The 11,133-nt window shown below is 45.8% G+C and overlaps 1 protein-coding gene across 1 annotated transcript in view; it reads left to right on the top strand.

Annotated features, from left to right (window-relative positions):
* Positions 1 to 1,629: 1,629 nt before the first annotated feature.
* Positions 1,630 to 11,133, top strand: part of DDRGK1 (DDRGK domain containing 1) — a 48,965-nt gene continuing 39,461 nt past the window's right edge. Inside the window, exon 1 of the mRNA XM_054293316.1 lies at positions 1,630 to 1,744. Coding sequence (XP_054149291.1) covers positions 1,657 to 1,744 — 88 coding nt within the window. The 5' untranslated portion in view covers positions 1,630 to 1,656. The remainder of the gene's footprint in view (positions 1,745 to 11,133) is intronic.

Below are 11,133 nucleotides of genomic sequence, written 5' to 3'. Positions count from 1 at the left end.
GAGCCCTCTGTGTGCTCATCCCCAGCAGGGCGGGGGGATTCTGCAGGTGAGACCCCTCCAGCAGAGCTGCTCCAGCCCTGGGGCCAACAGCAGGAGGAGCTGCAGCTGCTGGAGAGAGCCCAGAGGAGGCCATGGAGCTGCTCCAAGGGCTGGAGAGAGCTTGGGGGTGCTCACCTGGAGAGGGGAAGGATCCAGGAAGGATCTCAGAGCCCCTTGCAGGGCCTGAATGAGCTCCAGAAGAGCTGGAGAGGTACTGGGGATAAGGGATGGAGGGACAGGACACAGGGAATGGCTTCCCACTGCCAGAGGGCAGGGATGGATGGGATATTGGGCAGGAATTTTCTCCTGGGAGGGTGAGGAGCCCTGGCACAGGGTGCCCAGAGAAGCAGTGACTGCTTCTGGATCCCTGGAAGTGTCCAAGGTCAGGCTGGATGGGGCTTGGAGCAGCCTGGGATAGTGAAAGGTATCCCTGCCCATGGCAAGGAATGGAACAAGATCATCCTTAAGGTTCCTTCCAACCGAAACCATTCCAGGATTCTAGGAATGATTCCCAAAATAAGACTTTTGAAAGGCTATTACTAAAATAAAACTTTGCCATAAAACACTCAGTCTGTAGTTCAGCTCTTTTTTGAGAGCTTCCCACTGTGTTGTTGGTTCTACATGGCTAAAATTCAGCAGATCCCTCAACAGAAGCTGCTTTTCATCTGCTGACAGATCTGAACTCATCTCGAGCTGGTGACAGGGACACAGGCAGCTGTGGAGCTCACAGCAATGATTAATTAGCTAAACAGTGCTTTTGATCACCTTTAGATGTCCCATAGCCTCGAATTTGTATTCTCAATTTATTAAAACACTTTCCCCGAAAAGTGCTTTAAACAGTCACACTGAAAGCATTTCTGAAGCAAGAAAGGGCTTGATCAGCCAGAACTTCACAACCGCAAAGTGAAAATGGGTAAAGCTTAAAAAATTTCTCTCCTCACTCATAGGACTGGGGCAGAGTCTGACAAAGTTTCAGATCTAACAGTGGGTGACCATGCAAAGGGAGGAAATTTCTTCTCCATCTCCAGTGCAAGTTTCTGCATATTTTTGTGCACTTTTAGTTCAGGCCAGGTCAGGACATCACTCCTGACACGGCAGCTCCAGCTTCATCCCATTCCCAAATTCCACAGACCTAAAAGAAGAAAACAGAAATTACTCAGAGATGTAATTTAAGTTTCATCATTGCCTGGGTCACCCTGACAGCTCTCAGGCCTGTCTGGGGTGCACCCGGAGCGGGGTCACGGCTGAGATGTCCCAGGCTGGCCCCACCCACCCAGTGCGGAGGATGGACGCATCACCAGCCGCTCATAGCAGCCGTGCCGGGCGGCCACACCGGCTCACGGCCGGTTTTGCCTCATAAATTTTAATTTCCCCTTTAACTTCTGCTTTAATCCCGCCTTTAATTCCTTTTTCCGCGCCCTCCCTCAGCGCCCGCCTCAGGGACCAGCCAGGACCCCTCCCGCGGGCTGTCCGAGCCGCGCCTGCCCCATCGCAGCGCGCCCTCCGCGCCGCGCCGCCACAGGCACCCCGCGGGGCAGCCCGCGCGCGGGGGGCCTTGCTGCAGGGGAAGGAGACGGGGCGTACCAAGGGTGATGTGGGCGGGGCCGGCGCTGCGGGATGGACGCGGTTCTGCTCGCCGCCGTTGCCGTGCTGCTCGCCGTCCTTCTTTTCTTCACCACCCGCCTCCGCGGCCAAGCTAGGGCAGGTGGGTCGCACAGCGCCGAGCGGACTGGCCGGGGCCTCCCTCCCCCCCCCCTCCCCCCGCGGGGCCGTTCCGGTGGGCGCGGCCCTGCTCTCAAGCGGGTCCGCACGCGCGCGCGGGGGGCGCGTTACTTGGGAGCCACCAGGGGGCGCCACGCGTCGGGCGGCTCCTCAGGGGGACCCGCCATGTTGGGGGCTGCGGGGATTTTGGAGGGTTCTGGGGAGGATTCCGGGGCTGTCCCGGTGTCTTAACCCCGGGCTGCCCGGAGGTTGTGGGGTGCGGGCGCCGCTGCTGCTGGGGGTTCCCGGTTCCCGGTCTGAGGCGGCCCCAGGGTGAGGGGTGCCGGGTTGGAAGTCTGAGTTCTCTGTCAGGGTTCAGTCAGGGGCTCTGGGACTGGGAAGGTGGCCCTGAGGTTCCTGTAAATGAGGGGAGAATGGAGAACAGGTCCCGGAGGCTCGGGAATGAGGCACAGGGTGTAGGGGGGTCTGTCACGAGTGGTGCCCCCGGGGTTCTGTCCTTGGTGTTTGTGGCTTGTTTGGACAATGGGGTCGGTGCTCCCTCAGCAAGTTCGCTGATGATACAAAACAAGGAATGGCCGATGTCTCAGAGGGTTGTGCCCTTTCGGAGGGACTTTGACAGGCAGGGGAGAAGAGCAGGGAAAACCCTTCCGAAATTCAATACAGTGCTGATGATACAAAACAAGGAATGGCCGATGCCTCAGAGGGTTGTGCCCTTTCAGAGACTTTGACAGGCAGAGAAAACCCTTCCAAATTTCAGCACAGTGCAGTTCAGGTCCTGCACATGGGAAGAAGAACCCTGAGCACCGCCAGACACTGGTGTGAAAAACGCCAATCACTTTTTTTTTTTTTTTTAATTTTAAAAGTTTGATAGTAATAAAATGGTTGTAAAAACAGTAATACAATTAGAGCAATAATAATTTTGAGAATTTGAATTAGGACAATATGAGACGGTAAAAACAAAGAGTTATGGATGGTCCAGGTACCTCTTTCTGGGCAAAATAAAGACACATGTTAGCAGAGGATTAACCCTTAAAAACAACAGCCTGTTACATATTCACACACCTCATACATGATGCATAAATTCCGTTCAAACACAGGATTCTGGCTGGTCAGTGTCAGCTTCTTCCTCTTAATGAGTGAGGCAGGAAGAAGTTCGTTTCTTCTGATAATGGAGCAATAAATTCTTTTTCTCTGAAAGATTCAGGTGTCCTGTGGCTGCTATCTCATTGCAAGTTCCTCATTCCTCTCTTTAAAAAAAAGTATCTTACGTAGTGTGAAAAACAATGCCAGTCACTTGTTTTTAGAATTTTAAAAGTTTAATAGTAATAAAATTGTTCTAAAAATAGTAATATAATTAGAGTAATAAAAATTTGGACAGTTAGGGTTAGGACAATATGAGACAATAAAAACAAAGAGTTATGGACAGTCCAGGTACCTCTTTCTGGGCAAAATAAGCCCAAGAAAGGACCCACATTAACAGAGGATTAACCCTTAAAAGCAACAGCCTGTTGCATATTCATACACCTCATACATGATGCACAAATTCCATTCAAACACAGGATTCTGTCTGGTCATCATCAACTTCTTCCTCTTGTAAAAAATGCCAATTACTTGTTTCTAGAATTTTAAAAGTTTAATAGTAATAAAATGGTTATAAAAATAGTAATAAAATGAGAGTAATAAAAAAAATTGGACAATTAGGGTTAGCACAGTATGAGACAATAAAAACAAAGAGTTATGGATGGTCCAGGTACCTCTTTCTGGCCAAAATAAGGACACCGGTTAACAGATGATTAACCCTTAAAAGCAACAGCCTGTTGCATATTCATACACCTCATTAGTGATGCATAAATTCCATTCAAACACAGGATTCTGTCTGGTCAGTGTCAACTTCTTCTTATTAATCCTGACGGCTCTTCATGGCTGAGCGAGGCAGGAAGAAGTTCATTTCTTCTGATAATGGAGCAATAAATTCTCTTTCTCTGAAAGATTCAGGTGTCCTGTGGCTGCTATCTTGGTGGGAATACCTCATTCCTCTCTTTAAAAAAAGTATGTTACATAGCACAGTTTCTATTTTAACATTATGTTATAACCTAAAACTATATTTAACACACTACTTAAGCAAATTAATCCAGCATCATTTTCTAACATAACACATATAATATTCATTTTAATATTTGCAAAAAGCCAATCATAAAATACACGTTTTTCACAGCCAGCAATGCCACAGCAGGAACAGGCAGGAACTGAAGCTCCACCTGAACATGAGGGAGAATTTCTGGAAAAGATTGCCCAGGGAGGGAGGCTGCAGAGTTTTCCTCACTGGAGATATTCCAGAGCCATCTGGGATCAATCCTGTGCCATGTCCCACCTCTGCTCCTTTCCCACCTCACTGTGGGGAGCAGTGGATGATGCAGCACTTCTGTGTCACTGCTAGATCCTAGATGCTAGATTTTTTAATAGAAACTATTATTTTTCTTCTGTGGCAGTTGCTTTGATAATTTTTAATTAAGAGGGAAAACCAGCACGCATTTAATACAAACACAGTCACTCAGTGCAGTACTGTGCTGGTAAGGGGTCTGTGGTAAAACCAGATTTTGCTGGTAATAATTAAATTTTCCAACATATTTCTCACACACCTCTGCTTCCACAGACCTGGTCTAAATCTAGAGCACTGTTAGATCAGAAAATCATCTGGGCTGGAAAAAAAAACCCTTTAAAATCACTGAGTCCAACCATAACCAGCACTGCCATCCCACTGTGACCTTGTGTGGGTGGGAATTGGTGCTGTGGGAAGGAGTCAGGTGTGCTGAGAACTCCCTGTCCTTGCTGGGCTCTCACTCTGAAAGAGGTTTTTGGCTGCCAGGTGTCAAATTAAGATGTTTAGTCAGCACAAACTCTGAATTCCTGGTCAATACTTCACAGATTTTGGCGATATGGGGTGTTTTGGGGTCGGAATTTGTATTATTTTTATTTTGGGGGAATTGTTTTGATAATTTAGAGGGAAAACCAGCACACATTTAATACAAACACAGTCAGTGCAATACTGTGCTGGTAAGGGATCTGTGCTAAAAGCAGATTTTTTGGCTGCCAGGTTTCAAATTAAGATGTTTAATCAGGACAGACTCTGAATTCCTGGTCAATACTTCAGAGATTTTGGGGATATGGGGTGTTTGGGGTCAGAATTTGTATTATTTTTCTTTTGTGGAAGTTGCTTCGATAATTTTTAATTAAGAGGGAAAACCAGCACACATTTAATACACAGTCACTCAGTGCAATACTGTGCTGGTAAGGGATCTGTGCTAAAAGCAGATTTTTGGCTGCCAGGTGTTAAATTAAGATGTTTAGTCAGGACAAACTCTGAACTCCTGGTCAATACTTCATAGATTTTGGAGATATGGGGTGTTTTGGGGTCGGAATTTGTATTATTTTTATTTTGGGGGAATTGTTTTGATAATTAAAAGGGAAAACCAGCACATATTTAATACAAACACAATCAGTGCAATACTGTGCTGGTAAGGGATCTGTGCTAAAAGCAGATTTTTTGGCTGCCAGGTTTCAAATTAAGATGTTTAATCAGGACAGACTCTGAATTCCTGATCAATACTCCACAGACTTTGGGGATATGGTGTGTTTTGGGGTTGGAATTCTGTATTATTTTGTATTTAGTATTATTTTTTAATAGAAACTATTATTTTTCTCCTGGGGCAGTTGCTTTGATTATTTTTAATTAAGAGGGAAAACCAGCAGACATTTAATACAAACACAGTGCAATACTGTGCTAGTAAGGGGTCTGTGCTAAAAACAGATTTTTTGGCTGCCAGGTGTCAAATTAAGATATTTAGTCAGGACAGACTCTGAACTCCTGGTCAATACTCCACAGATTTTGGGGATATGGGGTGATTTGGGGTTGGAATTTTGTATTTTGTATTATTTTTAATAGAAACTATTATTTTTTTTCTGGGGGAGTTGCTTTGATAATTTTTAATTAAGAGGGGAAAGCACCATACATTTAATACAAACACAGTCACTCAGTGCAGTACTGTGCTGGTAAGGGGTCTGTGGTAAAACCAGATTTTGCTGGTAATAATTAAATTTTCCAACATATTTCTCACACACCTCTGCTTCCACAGACCTGGTCTAAATCTTTCTCTTGGAAGGATTTGGAAACTGATGTAATTTCATTGGATTCCTATGAATGAAGAGATGAACATTTGGTAAAAATTAGGGATGTGTGTCCTGGAGAAATAGATAATTTCTGAGTTCTGAGCTTGAATCCTGTCATGATTTGGATAAATCCGGGGCTGTGGGGTTTGGGAAGATTTCTTTTCTCTTTAACCATTCAAAGTTCTAAATTTTAGCCCAAGCATTTGTTTTAGATAGTGTGAATTATTTAAAAAAACCCCTTTAATACTGATTTTGAGCAAATTGGTTGAAGTTAATTTATGTCCAGGACACTTTAATCATGTTGCAGTTGTTTTTAGTGGTAACTTTTTGACACTTCCAAGTTGGCCATGCTTTTATTTTTTTACTGTGGTTTTAAGATCTTTTTTACTTTAATAAGTTGTTTAATACAATATATAATTTAATATCTATAATTTATAATTTAATGTCTTGGTTTCTGTCATGATAAATCACAGAATTTCAGCTGCTGTGGATGACTGTTCTCTGTATACAACAGAATTTATTTTTCAGAACCACTGGGATTGTGGTGTATTTATTACAAAATTTAGTTTTAAGCAGGAATTTCCTTTTCTATTCCATTTTCTTAGGTGGAAAATGGAAGCTGCCACAATTGTGCCAATAAATCTGTGTTGCCACCTGGAAATTACTTGAAACCAGAGACAATGGGCCTAAAGAAATGGTGGGAGCTCTCACCTTTAATTGTTAATGTGCAGGGATTGGGGCAGCAGCTTCCTTTTGTGTTATCTCATGGAAATTGGCTTTTAAAAATGTTCAAATATTTAGGGAGTGAGGGTCAGGAGAGGTAAATCCTGTACCCTTGGGTTTCTTTGAAGGGTCACTTGGAGCAGAAGTCACGTTGTTTGCAGCAGGATCATGCCTGGACTTGTTCTACTGAAAACGAAAACAAAAAAAAAATGCCATTTCTTGATTTTCCACGTGGCTGTTTCTGATAAGCTCTGCTGGGCCAAAGCTCCTCCTCAGGAAGCCTCCACCTGCTGAATTTTGACCCCTGTGTGAATTTCAGAGGTTCTGCACGGAGGCAGAAGGTGCTGGGTGGTGCCACCACGTGTGAGGGTGCAGCAGGTGGAGCTGTGTCCCTGTCCCTGCAGCCTCCATTCCTGCCAGCCCAGTGTCACCTGGTGGAGCTGACAGGAAGGTGCTGTGATAGACAAGGGGCTGTTCTCTAGAAAAACATCTCTGCTGTAAGCAAAAGTCTGCACAATTTTGTGAAGGGGCAGATTTCTACCTGGAGAGCGCAAAATGAGGTTCTGATCTGTTCTCTGAATGGTTCCATGGTGGTTTTTGCAGTTTCACATCCAGTTCAGGAGGGATTTCTGCTGGCAGAGCACAGTTGTGTTCTCTCTCCCTTCAGGAAGGAGACACAAGCAGAGTCTCAGAGCTGCTGCTGTGCCCTGGCTGACAAATCAGCTGAAATAATCTGCGCTGATGCTTCCTGAGCAGCCAGGCAGAGCTGCTGTGCCCAGCACAAAAATCTTCGGGGGTTTTCAGGGCTGAGTCAGACCCTGGGCACCACAAATACAAACTGAGCCCGGGTCACTTTCCCAGACAGCTGTTGAGTGTTTTGTTTGTATTACCTGTTAATTAGAGGGGTTTATCTCATTAATTCAGCCTGGCCTGTCATTCTGCAAAGCTTCTGGATGGCTTGTCTCACCTCTTTAATGCTGGCCATTAATTTTCACTCAGATGGCTCTGGATCAAGGCTAATTAGTGCTTGTGTGACTAATCTCTGCATGATCTGACTAGCCTGGGGTGCCACTGCTGAGACCTCTCTGCAGCTCCAGGAAAATGAAGAGATGTGCTCAGATAAGTGCAGCAGCCAAACCCCACCCTGTCTGCTGCAGGAGGAGGTGAAAAAAAAAAAAAAAAACAAACTCAGAGCAAATCATTGTTTAGCTCAGATCTGATGGTCAGTCCAGCCCCAAGGAGAAGGAAAAGGGATTTTTAAGTGTGTCCTCTGTTGTGTGAAGCCTCCCCTCTGTGTGCCGCAGCTCAGGGGGAGGGAAGCACGGCTGAACTTTCAGCATTCTGAACAAAAGCTGTGTCTGGAGTCACGTAGACACAGCCCTGACCCCTGAGGGAGCAGGTCCAGGTGTGGCACAGCACGGCAGAGGAAATGAGGATTTTCTGCTGCTCCTGTGAAGGACAGGGAGAAATGCAGTGAGGAACATTCATGTTTTCCAAATCTCTGCCCAGCTGAGTGCCTGGCAAACAGAAGCTCGAGAATGCTCATGTCAGAAAGGTTGGAAAAGCCCTCTGAGGTCAGGCAGTGCAACCATTCCCGCAGCGCTGCCAAGGCCACCACTGACATATCCCCAAGTGCCACATCCACACGGCTTTTAAATCCTTCCAGAGATGGGGACTCCAACACTGCCCTGGGCAGCTGTGCCAGGGCTGGACAGCCTTTTCCATGAAGAAAATTTCCTAAATATCCAACCTGACCCTCCCCTGGCCCAGCCTGAGGCCATTCCCTCTCCTCCTGTCCCTGTCCCTGGGCGCAGAGCCCGACCCCCCCGCTGTCCCCTCAGAGCCACAAGGTCCCCCTGAGCCTCCTTTTCTCCAGGCTGAGCCCCTTCCCAGCTCCCTCAGCCCCTCCTGGTGCTCCAGCTCGTTCCCCAGCTCTGTTCCCTTCCCTGAACTCTCTCCAGCCCCTCCAGGTCCTGTTGTGAGGGGCTCAAAAACCACCCCCAGCACTGGAGGTGCCCCAGCAGTGCCAGCACAGGGGACAGGCACTGCCCTGGCCCTGCTGCCACAAGCCAGGTGCCACTGCCTCATGTTCAGCCAGCTGTGTGCTGCTGAAAAAGAATCTGCACTCAGGAGAAATATTTTAAAAACTGGAAAGAAGAAAAAAATCTTTATTAAAACATTTAATTTCCTACGAAATGACAATCCACAGTGGCTTGGTGTCTTCTGTTAATGTGACAAATACTGTCCAGCAGCTGCTCTGTGTGTTTGGCTGTGCTGTGGGTCAGGTGTGGTGGGGTTTGGTGCATCCTGAGCCCACTCCACTCTGGTCACTTTGAGAGGAATTGCTGAGTCTCCTGTAGAGAGTTCACTGGAGAAAAGCTGAGAGCTTGGTTCACATGTTTTTCTCTGTGAGCGTTGAGCTCTTTGGTTTGAAATAAATACATGGCTTATAAATAGATTCCTCTTTCATAAAATGCAAAGCAGTCTCTGTTTCACAGGACAACAGGAACCAAAAGCAGAGTGAATGAGTGCTGGAGCTGCACAGCTGAGCTGCTGGGCAGGACCATCTTGGGAATTACTGAAGCTTGCAGGTGAAAGGATGCTGAGGTTTGAGTTGCACCATATCTCAAGAAGTTAGGAAGTGAAATATTTGTATAAAAAGCTTTTTTTGGCATTTATCAGTGTCCAAGAAGTGATGTGCTCTGCTTCTTCAGGAAAAGGTTTCCTGTAGCATTCCAAATAAGCTGTGAGTAGGACAGGCCAAGCCTTGGAGCAGCATTTTGGCATCTCTGCACTCAGTGATTTCTCCCAGCCCTGTTCTGTCTGCACCATGTTGGGAATTACTGAAGCTTGCAGGTGAAAGGGTACTGAGGTTTGAATTGCACCATATCTCAAGAAGTTAGGAAGTGAAATACTTCATTTGTATAAAAAGCTTTTTGCAGAGTGTTTTTGGCATTTATCAGTGTCCAAGAAGTGATGTGCTCTGCTTCTTCTGGGAAAGGTTTCCTGTAGAATTCCAAATTGGAACAGCATTTTGGCATCTCTGAACTCAGTGATTTCTCCCAGCCCTGTTCTGTGTGCACAGGTGGATGGCAGCAGTGGGTGACAGCAGTGTGACAGGGCAGTCGCTCAGTTCCAATGTCATAGCCTGTGGGGACCTGCTGACATCCCTGTGACATCTCTGCTGGCCACAGCCTGCCCCAGGTGGCCCTGCTGAGCTGGGGGCTGCAGCCTGTCCTTACCAGCCCCAAAATCAGCCCTTGGAGGGCTGAAATAGCTGAGGTGAGCTGCAGGCACACCCTTGGTGCTGCATAGATTCACTCACAACAAATCCCATTTTCGGATGGCAGATATGCTAATAGGAGTTTTTTTAGGGGGGCATTGTTTGGTTCTGGGGGTGCTGGAGACTTGGCACAGAGCTTGCACACCATAATCTGTCAGATCACAAAATAAATGTGTCCTGAGTTGGAGTGAGTGAGCTGTTCTGCAGTTTTCCATGAGACCATTTGAATATTTGCTTGAATTAAAGCTTAAAAGTTATTACTTTGCAGGTAACAATATCAGTTAGGCTTATCAACAGAATATGCAAAGCAGGTATCAAGGATGATGGCATTTTACCATTATGTGGTTTTGGGGTTTTTTCTTTGCATTATTGCCATAGATAAAAGCAACAGGAAGCCTAAAAAAAAATGTGAGAGTTTTCTATGGAAAACTTCTGAAAGGAACCCACTGGTCAGTTCCATCCTCCCTGCTGCTCCTGTCAGGATATTCTTCATTTTCCAGATCTTAATTAGTAACTGCAGCATATGCAAAGAAATGGCAGTGAGAGCTGCAGGCTCACCTTTAGTGCTGCATAGATTCACTCACAACAAATCCCATTTTCTGATGGCAGATATGCTAATAGGAGTTTTTTAGGAGGGCATTGTTTGGCTCAGGGGTGCTGGAGACTCGGCACAGAGCTTGCACACCATAATCTGTCAGATCACAAAATAAATGTGTCCTGAGTTGGAGTGAGTGAGCTGTTCTGCAGTTTTCCATGAGACCATTTGAATATTTGCTTGAATTAAAGCTTAAAAGTTATTACTTTGCAGGTAACAATATCAGTTAGGCTTATCAACAGAATATGCAAAGCAGGTATCAAGGATGATGGCATTTTACCATTATGTGGTTTTGGGGTTTTTTCTTTGCATTACTGCCATAGATAAAAGCAACAGGAAGCCTAAAAAAAAATGTGAGAGTTTTCTATGGAAAACTTCTGAAAGGAACCCACTGGTCAGTTCCATCCTCCCAGCTGTTCTTATTAGGATATTCTTAATTTGCCAGATCTTAATTAGTAACTGCAGCATATGCAGAGAAATGGCAGTGAGAGCTGCAGTGGCCCTTCATGTCTTGTTTGTGATTTGGGGAGTTGAAACCAGCAGGGCAGAATGAAGTGTTTATTTCAGCTGTAATTTGTCATCCCTTTTTGCTCTTCAGGGTTTG

Source organism: Melozone crissalis, unplaced genomic scaffold (genome assembly GCF_028551555.1).
Source record: "Melozone crissalis strain CALT ecotype California unplaced genomic scaffold, PUWL_Pcris_2 ptg000132l_1, whole genome shotgun sequence".
Taxonomy (NCBI): domain Eukaryota; kingdom Metazoa; phylum Chordata; class Aves; order Passeriformes; family Passerellidae; genus Melozone; species Melozone crissalis.
The sequence above is the reverse complement of the archived record's forward strand: the minus strand, read 5'-3'. Positions and strand labels throughout refer to the sequence as shown.